At 35.8% G+C, this 13778-nt stretch overlaps 1 protein-coding gene across 3 annotated transcripts in view; it reads left to right on the top strand.

The window, feature by feature from the left end:
- Positions 1-13778, top strand: part of UNC79 (unc-79 homolog, NALCN channel complex subunit) — a 171626-nt gene that overhangs the window by 56989 nt on the left and 100859 nt on the right. For all 3 annotated transcript variants that reach the window (XM_074364786.1, XM_074364785.1, XM_010968720.3), the window contains exons 12-14: positions 9776-9966; positions 10544-10667; positions 12619-12759. In XM_074364786.1, the coding sequence (XP_074220887.1) occupies positions 9776-9966; positions 10544-10667; positions 12619-12759 (456 nt within the window). The remainder of the gene's footprint in view (positions 1-9775; positions 9967-10543; positions 10668-12618; positions 12760-13778) is intronic.

Here is a 13778-nt window from a genome sequence, read left to right as displayed (position 1 = left end):
GTGAGGTATCTGTAAAGAATTTAAGGGAATATTCTTTCCTGAAATGCATGAATAGTTTTATTAAGAAACAGGAGGAAAAAAAAATCTTTCCATGAGGTTACTGGAGTTCAGTCCTTTTATGGTCTGTAGTCTGTGGAAAGGCTAATATTTGACTAGGGGAAATTTCTGTGGTTTCACATATATTTCTAGAGATGAATGGTCCCTGCCCTCTCATTTGGAATGCCCAAGAGATTTAGGAACTGCCAAAATGCTCCCTTTCCTCTGGCTTATAGGTGAAGTTTCTCTGTGCTTATCTTTTTGCTTCTGCCTGAGTGGATCACAGGCTTCAGATATACAGTTGGTAAGATCTCATTTTTGTCGAATACAGTATAAGTTGTGTCTAACTCAGCAAGATACCAGTTTCTGGCAGCAATACATGAAATTTCTTTCAAGGTATTTTCTAAGTTTTATTTTTATTTGTGATTTTTGTGATTTATTTTTATTTACTTTCAGTGAAGTGTTGAGGCAGTTTTCAGTTTCAGTAAGACATTTAAAGATAAAACAAAACAGACCTTCTAAAGTGTAGGTTTTATTAGATTTCCAAGATTGAGAACATTCTGTGCATTTATCAAGACAACACTTCTTTCTTCTTTGGTGCCACCTACTGACTCACATATAAAATTGGATTTTTGCATAATGGAAATTCCCTATTTCCTGGCATTCTTTGACTATGTTGATATGTTTTCTATTATTCTTTCTTTTGGAATAGTAAAGGATTGGTGTGATCTGATTCTGGAATTTAAGAAGAAATGATTATGTTTGAAGGAAGACTTTTCCTTTTCCCACTTGAGTCCAGCAGGAGCCTGCATATTAATTGCCAAGAGACAAATTAGCAAGAGACAAAGTTTATTTACATTTACACAAAGTTTACTGACATTACAGAAGTAATCAGTGACAGGTAATTCCTTCAATAGCCAGAGATAAAAAGATTATATACCAAATTTGAGAGAGGGGTATGGAAGGAGCTTGAAAGGGAAAATATGGAAAGTTCTTTTGGGTGTTTTGATGCTTATGGAAAGGGCAGCTTTGTCTCCAAGGCAGCTAAATTCACAGGAAACTCCCTTTGGAGAGGGTTAATGGCAGCCATATTTTCTGGAGGCTCTGCTTTAGTCAGATAGGGAATTTCAGGTAAGATTTCTCTCTGCATCTTTTTTAGTTCAAATTTTTGTGTTTAAAAATAATCTTTATACCAACTCAGGGGGTGTGAGTGAGTCCCCACATTTCACCCATCTGAAACTTCCCTTAAAGTTTCACACAAGATGGAAGCTAGGTTGACTGCCTTGAAGAGATGATTTGGGTTAGAAACTGCTGGGTGAGCCATCTGCTGAGGGGGAAAAGAGCATAGATTAGAACAATGAAATAAAAAGAAAACGAAGATTAGTGGTTAGGATAGATGATAAAAGTAGTTTCTGAGTGTTACTGAAAAATCGACCTCTGCACCCCGAAAAGCAGATTCAAACTCGGAGGCAGAGTTTTGGGCGCAAAGGGAAGAGCAGTTTTATTGCTCTGCTGAGCAAAGGGGAGTCACAGAAAGCTAATGCTTTAGAGACTGAATCCATCTTGGGGGTGGGGACTTGAGGTTTTAAAGAAACACTGGATGGAACAGAACAGGTGATAACAATCAGGGCGTTTTACAAGGTGTTACATTCTTTTCATCTTGCTAAGAACTTGCTGTTGTTATGGAGGAATTTAGGAGGGACTGCCCATTTTCTTGAGGTTCAGTTCATGGCCTTCTTTCAAGACCTCTAGGGTGAAAAAGAATTAAGTTATTCTAAGAAGAGAGTGCGCAGAGAGGGGAGCCTGTTAGTCATAGGGTCAGTTAAGCTAAAAGCACAAGCATGAACACCTCAGTAGCAGTCTTGTTAGTTTCCCACTCTTTCATGAGTCCAGGGGGCAGCCAGTCAATAAGATTTCTGGATGTTGGGCTCGAAGCATCTTTAGATGATGAGTGAGACCATCAGTGTCACAGTTGTGGTTATCTCCTAGAGCAGAGCATGGAAGACGCAGATGTTTGGTGAACTTCCTGAGTGGCCTAAACTGTTGCAGCAAGAAGTCCTTTGAAGTTTATATTAAGTTGTCCTGCTTCAGTTTGCAGGGCTTTGGGGACAAGACAACCTAGGGTCTCAATAAGGATCTAGGCAGTCAGATTTTAGTTCTTAGTGACACCAAGTCAGGAGGGTAGGAGAAAGTACGGAAACAATAATTACTGACGAAGTGTGTAAGACATCAGGCTCCAGTTTATACAGAGGTGAAAAATAACTCAAAGAACAGGACCAGACGCGGAGTGGGTTATAGTTTTCCTTTGAAACATATAATTTCTCTTTCAGTTACCTTAGTTTTGATCAAAGATAATCAAAGTAAGATTACTCTTGTTCGCAAAATGTCTAGTCTAATTATTTGGCCTGATTATTTACATACGTGCAGCAAAAAAATGGTATTTGACCACACGGACCTATAAAGGTTTGCTTTGCTGAAAGTTTTTATAAAGAATCTCAAGTTGGACTTTAAGAGCCTCTTGAGGCTAGAAAGCCAAGCCAAGGTCTTCTCATCATACTTATCTGCAGTACTTACAGACTTGGGTGAATTTATTTCTTCTTGAGGTCCCCAGAATACTCTAAGGCTCCTGGGCCTGCCAGGAAGTGACTTTTCTTATTTGCCTCTAGGCTGGGAGCACCATACGCCTGCTACCAGGCTGGTTTTTTCAAGAGGGCTTTATAGACGTGAGCTCCATAATGTTAATCTTATTTCCTTAAAGCTGTTTGGTCCTATTTGATTCCATGTGTATCTCTCTCAAATACGACATCCCAGTCAAAGCCTTGGTAATAGAACCATTTTTTCCAATATGTCCTGCTACAAGGAGAATAGATTCTTTTTGGATTTGTGTAAATGACAGTATTGCCTTGTAAATAAGATTATTCAGTAAGAATTTCTGAATTCTGGAAGGGAGAAAGAGACAAATGTTTTTGTTTACAAAGGTATAATCCACTAAATTGTTGTGAGTTATAGATAGCTTAAGAGAAACCTTATATCCAGAAAATAGACCATTAATGAACCAGCAATCTTTAAAACAAAAAGCCCATAAAAATCATCTTCCTTCATCAGTTCACTCAGTCCCATGTAATTACTTTTTTGTAATTAATTTTTATTCTGCTTGATCTTTGGTTAGCAGTTTTATGAGCCCATTGGCTTCTCTACTAGAGTTATGGAATCCTTACTCAGTCCAGTGATAATGGTCTCAAAGTTACTTAAGCAATGCCATTGTTACTGAACTCAGATTCAGCTGCTTCCCACTCAAAAGCCAATAATTTGAGAGGCAAGTGTCAGTAGAAAGGAAAGTTGATTTAATTAGAGAAGCTGGCAATCTGGTAAGAAGGTGGACTCATGTCCAGAGACCAATCTGAAGATTCTGCTCAGCCGTGACAGTTTTTAAAGGGAAAAATAGGGAGATGAGGAATTTTAGTGAATCACTGAGGCAGGAAGTTGAGTTCTGCATCATTCTCCATTGCATGCAGACTGGCTGACCCTTCAGATGTTATCTTGCCCACATGATCTGCCGGCAAGATTGCTAAGGGGGTGTTGGGGGTAAAGAGCTAATCATTCTTTAACTGCTTAATTCTTCATTGTTGCTTCTTTTCATCTAGGAAAACAAACAACAGGTTAGGCAAGGCACAGTGTGAATTCAGGAGAGCATAAGTCACATGAACTTGAAACATTTGGGTTACTTCCTATATATTTTTGAGAGTTTTAGGAATATTTAATTTCTATAAGCTCTTATTTTTTAAAAGCTCATTTAGAATAGAGATTTTTTTTTAAAGGACTTTGTAAATTAGTTTGGCAAAACCATCCAGAAGTAAGAAAATACCACATATACATACCATACATATATAAACATAGAGGCAGACGCAAATACAGACCTTACAGCAGAGACTGGCATTGTAATACAAAATCACTAGTTTATATAAGAGTTGGTTTTCATCTTTGCCTCACTTTTATTCAAATTATGTTCCTAGGAACAAGTTGTTAATCTGTTCAATATGAGGACTAAAGCTTTTAATCAATATTTGTTGGAGAGACACTTAAGAGCTTTTTATTTGCCTTGATAGGTAATCTCATGGAGGCTGTGGTTCAGCCTCAGATAGTTGTTTTAGTTGACTAAGAAGTTACTTTTTAAAGGCTGGGGTGTGCTAAGGAAGAAAACATTGGAGGTTTGTTAAGGGGAGTATTAACTGGTGCTTATCAGGAGGAGAAATAAATTTCTCCTATTTTATGACCAGAGGCAATAGTACAAGTAAAAGCAAGGCACCCCTTAGGCTGAGAGCCACGTGTATTTCCTTGAATGTTTGCATTTTAAAGAGATGGTTCTTAGGGTCAGGATAATAGCTCAGTGGTAGAACACATGCTTAGCATGCATAAGATCCTGGGTTCAATCCTCAGTACCTCCATTAAAAAATTAAGTAAGTAAAAAATAATAAATAAATAAAATTTTAAAAAACTTACAAAAAAAGATGGAGTTTAAAACAAAACAAAACAAACAAACAAAAGAGATGGTTCTCAAGTCCTTGAGAAGATAATGCTGGGGGTAGAAGATTTAAATCTCAAAGAGGAAGAGAAAGGATGAAAGACTTAAAGTAACTATCTAGGAGAATTTTCAGTGACATATTCATCTATTAATAGGTTTTGGCTGGGACAAACAATAAATTCTTCTGGTAGCATTGAGGTTTTTACAAGCAGGGATTTTAAGGGAGAAGGAACATGGGAGGTGGACGGAATTATTTGTGTTGATAGTCTGAAGTTTCTAAAAAAATGTTTTAACTTATTTTGTATTTATTTTTTAAATTGAAGTGTAGTCAGCATACAATGTTGTGTCAATTTCTGGTGTGCATAATGTTTCAGTCATATAATACATACATATGTTCATTTTCATATTCTTTTTCATTATAGATTTCTACAAGATATTGAATATCATTCCCTGTGCTATACAGTATAAACTTGTTGTTTATCTATTTTATATCTAGTAGTTAGTATCTGCAAATCTCGAACTCCAAGTTTATCCCTTTCCACCCCCTTCCAAATTGGTAACTGTAAGTTTGTTTTCTATCTCTGTAAGTCTGTTTCTGTTTTGTAAATAAATTCATTTGTCTTTTTTTTTAGACTCCACATATGTGATATCATATGATATTTTTCTTTCTCTTTCTGGCTTACTTCACTAAGAATGACTATCTCCAGGTCCATCTATGTTGCTGCAAATGACATTATTGTATTATTTTTAATGGCTGAGTAGTAGTCCATTGTATAAATATACCACAGCTTCTTTATCCAGTCATCTATCGATGGACATTTAGGTTGTTTCCATGTCTTGGCTATTGTAAATAGTGCTGCTATGAACATTGGGTGCATGTATCTTTTTGAATTAAAGTTCCCTCTGGAGATATACCCAGGAATGGGATTGCTGAATCGTATGGTAAGTCTATTTTTAGTCTTTTGAGGCATCTCCATACTGTTTTCCTTAATGGCTGCACAAAACTACATTCCCTACACAACAGTGTAGAGGGGCTTCCTTTTCTCCACACCCTCTCCAGCATTTATTATTTGTGAACTTTTTTTTTTTAGATTTTTTTAACTGAGTTATAGTCATTTACAATATTGTGAACTTTTTAATGATGGCCATTCTGACTTGTGTAAGGTGATACCTCATTGTAGTTTTGATTTGCAGTTCTCTGATAATTAGCGATATTGAGCATTTTTTCAAGTGCCTATTGGCCATTTGTATGTCTTCATCGGAGAATTGCTTGTTTAGGTCTTCTGCCCATTTTTGGATTTGGTTGTTTGTTTTTTCCTATTAAGTTGTATGAGCTGTTTATATATTCTGGAAATTAAGCCCTTGTCAGTCTCATCTTGTGCAAATATTTTCTTCCACTCCATAGGTTGTTGAAGTTTTTAATAAGTTCAGATTGAGGCTGTATTTGAGAAGAGGGCTCGAAAGAGCCTGACTGAGGAGGCTGAAGCCTAAGGCAATTACTATTTAAATGTTTCTTCTTCTTAACTGCAAGACAGCCCCTTTTCCAATGTCCTGAATTTTTATAGTATCTGCAAGCATCATGAGATGAATAGAGGAGGCTTTGGGACTGATAAGAAAGATGAGTGGGCTTTGCGATTCTTCTATAGTCACAGTTATGTTTTTGTAAACACTCAATGAATAAGGCAAGGACACATATTTTTAATTCTTCAAAGAATTAGATGGCAGCCTCAATAATATTAAGGAGCTGGCCTGGCCATCTGACGACATTACTTCAAGTTAACTTCTTTATATCAGAGAGATTTCCAAATAAAGTGGAAAACAAAAGACTCCTATGATCTGAAACTTGTAGATTTAGAGCTGTGTGCCTTTGCAATGTTTTTTATAAATTGTATGACAAAGGTTTTAGGATGTATTCCTTTCCTCTGAGTATATCATTTCATTTTAGCTCTAATAAATTTCTGAGGGAAGGCCTCTACAATGGCTCTTAGCAGGCTCTGAATGTCAGCCTCCAACTGAGTTATTTGTAGGAGGGAGATGGTGGAGGGGGATTTATGGTGGATGTGGATTTTAATTTTTTTTAATCTGTTTTCTGTTCTTGAATTTTGTTAAGGGAATCTTTTAGGCTAGTTGTGATCCTTTTTTATGTGTGCTTCTGTCAACTTGATCCTTCCATATTGATAAAAGGACATTAATTTAGGGTGAGAACTCTCTAAAAAATCCCTTTAAATATAAAAACTTCTCCAAATCAAAAGATCCCTTCTCTGGCCACTGACAATTTGGTATCTCCATAGGGATACCTATTCCAAAATGTGACTCAAAACCAGTAAGTCTTTATATGGCTTAACCATAAATTAAATAGCCAGAGGGACCTCAGTAATGATCCATTCAACAATCTTGACATTATCAGTGTTAGCTCTGCTGAGTCTGTATAACTAACAGCAACAACAATCCCAGAAATACAGTCACTTTCTGAAAATATCTAGTCAGTCATTTAGGATGTTGGCTGATATGATACCAAATAGATACTTGAACTTTAAGTAGAGTTGACTTGATTGTTTTGAATAATGTGAAATTGTAGATATAATAATTAAACATTTAAAATAGGACTTATTTAAAATAAGATACTTTGGACAATTAATCTATGACAGAGGAGGCAAGAATATACAGTGGGATAAAGACAGCCTCTTCAATAAATGGTGTTGAGAAAACTGGACAGCTACATACAAGAGAATCAAACTGGGCTACTTGCTCCATACTATATAAAAAAAAATTCAAAATGGATTAAAGACTTAAATGAAAGACCCGAAACCATAAAATTTCTAGAAGAAGACATAGGCAATATGCTCTTTGACATCAGTCTAAGCAATATTTTTTTGATATATCCCCATCAAGCAAGGGAGACAATAGCAAAAATGAACAAATGGGGCCACATCAAACTAAAACTTTAGTACAGTGAAAGAAACTTTCAACAAAGGGCAAAGGCCACCTACTGAATGGGAGAAGATATTTACAAATGATATAGCTTATAAAGGGTTAATAACAAAAATATAGAAAGAACACATACAACTCAATATCAAAACAAACAAACAATCCAATTAGAATTGGTCAGAGGACCTGAACATTTTTCCAAGGAAGACATACAGATGGCCAACAAGCACATGAAAAGCGCATTAAATGAAGGCAGTCAAAAAGTACTCAGTACCACTAATCATCAGGGACATGCAAATCAAAACCACTATGAGATATCACTTCACACCTGTCAGAATGGCTATTATCAAAAAGAAAACAAATAGCAAGTGTTGATGAGGATATGGAGAAAAGGGAACCCTCATGTATTGTTGGTGGAAGTGTAAATTGATACAGCCACAATGGAAAACAGTATGGAGAGTCTTCAGAAAAGTTAAAAATATAACTACCATATGATCCAGCAACTCCCCTCTTGGGTATTTATCCAAAGAAAACAAAAACACTAATTTGAAAAGATATATGCCTTCCTATGTTCATTGCAGCATTGTTTATAATAGCCAAGATATGGAAGCAACCTAGGTGCCCATCAATAGGCAAATGGATACAGAAGATGTGGTATGTATATGGAATATATGGACTATTACTCAGCCATAAAAAGGTGAAATCTTGCCATTTGCAACAGCGTGGGTGAACCTAGAGGATATTATGCTAGATGAAATGTCAGACAAAGATAAATACCATGTGATTTCACTTATATGTGGAATCTAAAAAACAAATGAATAAACATAACAAAACAGAGTTGTAGATATGAAGAACAAACAAGTGGTTCCCAGGGGTAGGGGTGGGGGAGGAGAGAAATAGGTGAGGGATATTAAGAGGTACAAAATTCCAGTTGCAAAATAAATAAGTCACAGCTATGAAATGTACCATGTGAGGAATCTAATCAATAATTATGTAATATCTTTATATGGTGACAGATGGTAACTAGACATACTGTGGTGATCATTTTGAAATGTATAGAAATATCAAATCACTATGTTATATAACAGGAGCTAACATAGTGCTATAGGTAATTATACTTCAAAAATTAACAAACAAATAAACTTATAGCAAAATAGATCAGATTTGTGGTTACCAGAGGTAAGGGGGTGGGAGAAAGAATTAGATGAAGGTGGTCAAAAGATACAAACTTCCGGTTATAAGATAAATAAATACCAGGAATATAATGTAAAACATGATAAATACAATTGACATTGCTGTATGTTATGTATGAAAGTTGTTAAGAGAGTAAATTTTAAGAGTGCTCATCACAAGGGAAAAATATCTTTCTGTTTCTTTAATATTGTATCTATATGAGGTGAAGGATGTTCACTGAACTTATTTTGGCAATTGTTTCATGATGTATGAAAGTCAAATCATTTTGCTGTACACTTTAAACTTATACAATGCTGTATGTCAATTATAACTCAATAAAACTAGAAGAAAAAAATATTGTAGTTTTCCACAAATCTTGTGTTACATGGTAAAGATTTAGGACCAGTCAACGTTTTGTTACTTTGATAAATATAATAAGACTATAGGATCTTTATCTAAAATCAGAATTGTAAACAGAACCTCAATTTGTGACTTTAAGTTTGTCTGCATTAGAACATTAATATACTATCTTAATTGGTAAAAAATTCATGGGTTCAACCAGCCTTAGTGCATTCTTAGAGAAAAAAATTGTGGCAGAATATACAGCATAGGGAAAAAGAGTACTGTCTGCCGCTTCATTTTCTGTAGTGAAAAATCTTCAATATGAAGTGTGCAGCAGTAGAAATCTATGTTCCTTTGAAGCACAGGTATAACTGCACATCTTCATAATGGGTTTGTCAAATCTTAGAAATAGTGCTTCAATAGCATGTTTATGCTATTAGGAATAAATCTTTGGAATTTTAATTCATGTGTGATCTGCAAAGTCTGCAGTAGAGTAATTCAAATTCAGTCTATGACTAATATTTGTATGTGCCTGTAACTATGGTTTCTTTTCTTATAACTAAGGGATCCTGGTTATTTGTAGTTGTTGGGTTTTTTTGTTTGTTTGTTTGTTTGTTTTTTTTTAACAAATCTCACTCTGAAGATATTTGGCCCAGGATTCAGATGTAATGGATTTGGTTTTTCTCTGTATCCATTTCCTTTAGGAAATCCTTGATTATAATTGTAACATGTGCATTTTGTTCTTTTCCCCTGTGGCTGTGGAAACGCCATCAGGTTGGCGGGTACTGGGATAAGTCCTGTAGCACAGTGACTCAGTTGAAGGAAGGTCTTAACCGAATCCTCTGCCTGATCCCCTACAACGTGATCAGTCAGTCCGTGTGGGAGTGTATCATGCCAGAGTGGCTGGAAGCCATCAGAACAGAGGTCCCAGATAATCAGTTAAAAGAATTCAGGGAAGTATTAAGGTGGGTAAGTAGTTTAATGAAGTCACTGTAATTATAATGATATCTAACATTTATTGAGCATATACTGTGTGCCAGGCACTGTGTTAAGTATTTTCTGTAATCTTACTTACTTTCTAATGATTCTGTAGAGAAATCTGAAGGTCCAGAATGAAATAGCTGCTATAAATTGTGCTAAAATGATTTGGAATTGTTCAGAAAGGATTTTGTTCTTACAGAATAATAAATGGATATATCGTATTATTTGTTTATTTTCAAATATAATTATGATTTGAGTAAAGTCGGAAGAGTACAACGGGACAATGTGTTTAGATGCTGGGGAGCATCTTTAATTCCTTAGAAATGCAGTTCCTTCTGTTAAACCTAATATGAGTATGAGCACTAATGTTATTAACAACCATATGAATTATTTATATCTATTCCAATGATGTAAGCTATTACAGTAAAATGAAACATGCTAGTAACAGTTCAGAACACAGACTAAAGTGTTTGGCTCCCCAAATAAGATGTAGTTGAAAATGCAACAGCAAACCCTAATATATGCCCATTGGTCATTTACTTTTGTTGCTCTGCTTTCCAGCAAAATGTTTGACATTGAACTTTGTCCTCTACCTTTTTCAATGGAAGAAATGTTTGGCTTTATTAGTTGTCGGTTCACAGGATACCCTTCCTCTGTGCAGGAACAAGCTTTACTGTGGCTTCATGTAAGTAAATGATATTTTTGATCATTTTGGGCAATAGTTCTTACCTGTGAACTTTCGATCCTCTGGTAGAAGGGCAGGGAGTTATTGTAAAAAATCCATAAATCTGTATTTTGCTGAGGATTGTAGACTAATAGCTCATATGCATAGACAAATAATTGTATTTCAAATATATTAGCTATAATTGTGGTTAATAAAATACAAATTTGTGCAGTACTACTACTGAATTTATAATAGCTTTTGGTTCTTATATGTATTTTTTATCAATAGTTACTAAAGTATAATAGCAGTCTTGTGGGATTCTGATAAATGTTTTGATGTTAAATAGGTCCTTTACTTGGAAAGGTTGAGAGCTACGGATTTAGGGAGTAGTTCATGCTATTCTCTCAGCCTGGAATGACTTTCTTTCCTGTCTCCATATGTGAACTTCAGCCTATCCTTTAAAATTCAGCTCCAAAATTATTTATTGACTTTTCTGCTACATCCTACCCCTATCTTCTCATTAGAATTCATTATTCCTTCCCCAAGTATTCATACAGGTGTAAACTCTATTTCTTTTTAACATTATAGTTAATTTTTGTCTCTTCCCCTGATTGCAAGTGCCAGGGACCAAGTCTTTTTCATTTTTGAATTTATAACTCCCTCATCCTTTCCTCTCAGCATCTGGTACATGCGTTGTATTTCGTGGATGTTCTTAAAAATTTATTAAATTGAGTTGAATACCTGATATAAAATTTGGGCAGTTTCAAAAAAGGACAGAATCAATGTTTGGATTAGCTATAGGTGCAGATACATTCACGTATCATGGAAGGATGTGATCCCAAAGGCTTTTCAAGTTGTGGAGATGCTTTTCTGAGTTCTAAACTAAGGAACAATATTTTTCATAACTGCCTTAAAAAAAAAAAGTCATCTTTGGGACCCAGAATTTTAACTTTTCATCCCCAAATAGATCTCCGTAAGATAATTTCCATCTTGGGAAAGCCAGTCCTTCTGTAGATGGCTAGATGTTGCCTCAGTTATCCAGTTACACACCCTGTAGCTGTGCCATCTGGGGGTGAGCAGACAGGACTGTAAACCTCTGGAACATAAGGTTCTCCATAGCTAGAGCAATCACAGCTTGCATGTTTTATGGACTGGGCTTTGACATAGTTTCAGTTTGAAGACAGAGTGCTGCAGTTGAAGGAGGTTTTAAACCATTGGTCTAACCATTTAGGGAATAGAGTAAACAATACAGTGATTGGAGTTGTCATTCATTATAGCAACCTTTATAGAGCCCCTCAGTGCCAGGCACAGTCACAGGCACTAGGATAAAAACGGGATAAGAAGTGATCCTTTCCTCGTATGCCCTTTCTTCAAGGAGCTCACAGTGGGGAAGGTAGTATCAAATAATCAAATCAAAATAATGTAATTAAAAATGATAATTGCTGTAATAAAGATATGTACAAAGTTTTAAGAATGCAGAAAAGAGGGATGGATTCATCCTGTCTGAAGGAAGGAGGCATCTATTTCCAGGAAATTCATTGCAGAGAAAGTAACTTGATTTTGGCAGAAGAGTACCTGAACTTGTACCAGAGAGCAAGAGTGGAGGGGGCCTTCAGGCCAGAGTGGGGATGCACTGGGGGAAGATTGCTTGCAGATTATACTAGTCCAGGAGAAAGGTGATGACCCAAGGCAACAGCAGTGGTTTGGAAAGGAGGGGACAGCGTCAGGAGACACTTAGAAAGTTTTTATAGAAAGAACATGGTTATTTATTGGATTTGGGGAGTAGAAGACAGGGTTCAATGATAACTTTGAATTTCTTAGTATTGAAAATTGAGGATGACTGCTGATAGACTATGTGTAAGGGGAAATATCCTTATGTTTAATAGTTCACTTTAGAAAAAAAATGTTAAATGTAGCTTTTTTTGAGTTTTAAAGTTTATATTTTGGGGGGATATATGCCTTTTTTCCCCAGGTATTATCGGAGTTAGACATCATGGTTCCACTTCAACTATTAATAAGTATGTTTTCTGATGGAGTTAATTCTGTCAAAGAACTGGCAAATCAAAGAAAATCAAGAGTCAGTGAACTGGCAGGGAACCTTGCAGCTCGAAGGGTAATTATTGCCACAATTGTTTTTGTCTTAAATTGTTAACATTTTGAAAATTCTCGTCAATTATGTTGGCCTTAAAGTAGCATCATAATAAACTTCTCTGAAAATGCTTTTTCATCCTATCTCTGTTAATCTTTTAAGCACATTAAAAACAGAAAACATTGATCTAAGCTATGTTTGGTATCGTCTGTTATCAGTAAGTTATCGAGTTTTCATTTTCCTTTGAGTTTTTTCTCCTACACTTCTCTGTTAGCCATCTCTCACCTTTGCTAACCCAAAACTAGCTTTTTGGATGCTATTCCATTTTTTTTTTCTGGTGAATAAAAATTCTCTACCAACTACTGGGCAGATCAGTGCTTCACTCTGGGAATGAAGAGTTTGGATATTTTTTTTTATTGTGTTTGGGGAAAATATGATCAACTATTGTGTACACTGTGAGTGATGCTGTCACTGTGAACTAACTGAGCCCATTTTATTGACCCCTTTGTACCTTTGAGGATGAGAAAAGTCAATATAGTCTGGGCTAAAGTGTATGAAACCTGTTGGAAATTTGTGATACTTTTTCTATGGTGGACCTGATAAAGTTTCTGCTATTGTACTGGCATGCCCAGACCATTATTAGTTTTGAAAATGTTGACTCTCCTCTGATGGTAGGCAAGGACTGGTTCTCCACTCTCTCCTTGTCAAGCTTCTCCATAGCATTTCCCTGTTGGACATCACGGGCCCCCAGTCATTCTACCTGCTCTCTAGGGATTAGAAAATAGAACACAATCATGAGATAATAGTTTGTATTCAATGCTTTTTTTTTTTCTTGTAAATCATTACTTTTCTTCTCATCCGCCTCGTAGGAACCAACTTCCAAACATTTATATTTTATTTCTTTCTTCAGTAACCTTTAATATTATAATATGTTTTTAGCACTTTATACTGTGCAATGTGTTCACAGTTAACAACATCCCTGAATTGTGAGGTAGTTGGGAAGAACTCATTATCCTCATTTTACAATTACTTAACCTGAGGTT

Source organism: Camelus bactrianus, chromosome 6 (genome assembly GCF_048773025.1).
Source record: "Camelus bactrianus isolate YW-2024 breed Bactrian camel chromosome 6, ASM4877302v1, whole genome shotgun sequence".
NCBI lineage: Eukaryota > Metazoa > Chordata > Mammalia > Artiodactyla > Camelidae > Camelus > Camelus bactrianus.
The sequence above is the reverse complement of the archived record's forward strand: the minus strand, read 5'-3'. Positions and strand labels throughout refer to the sequence as shown.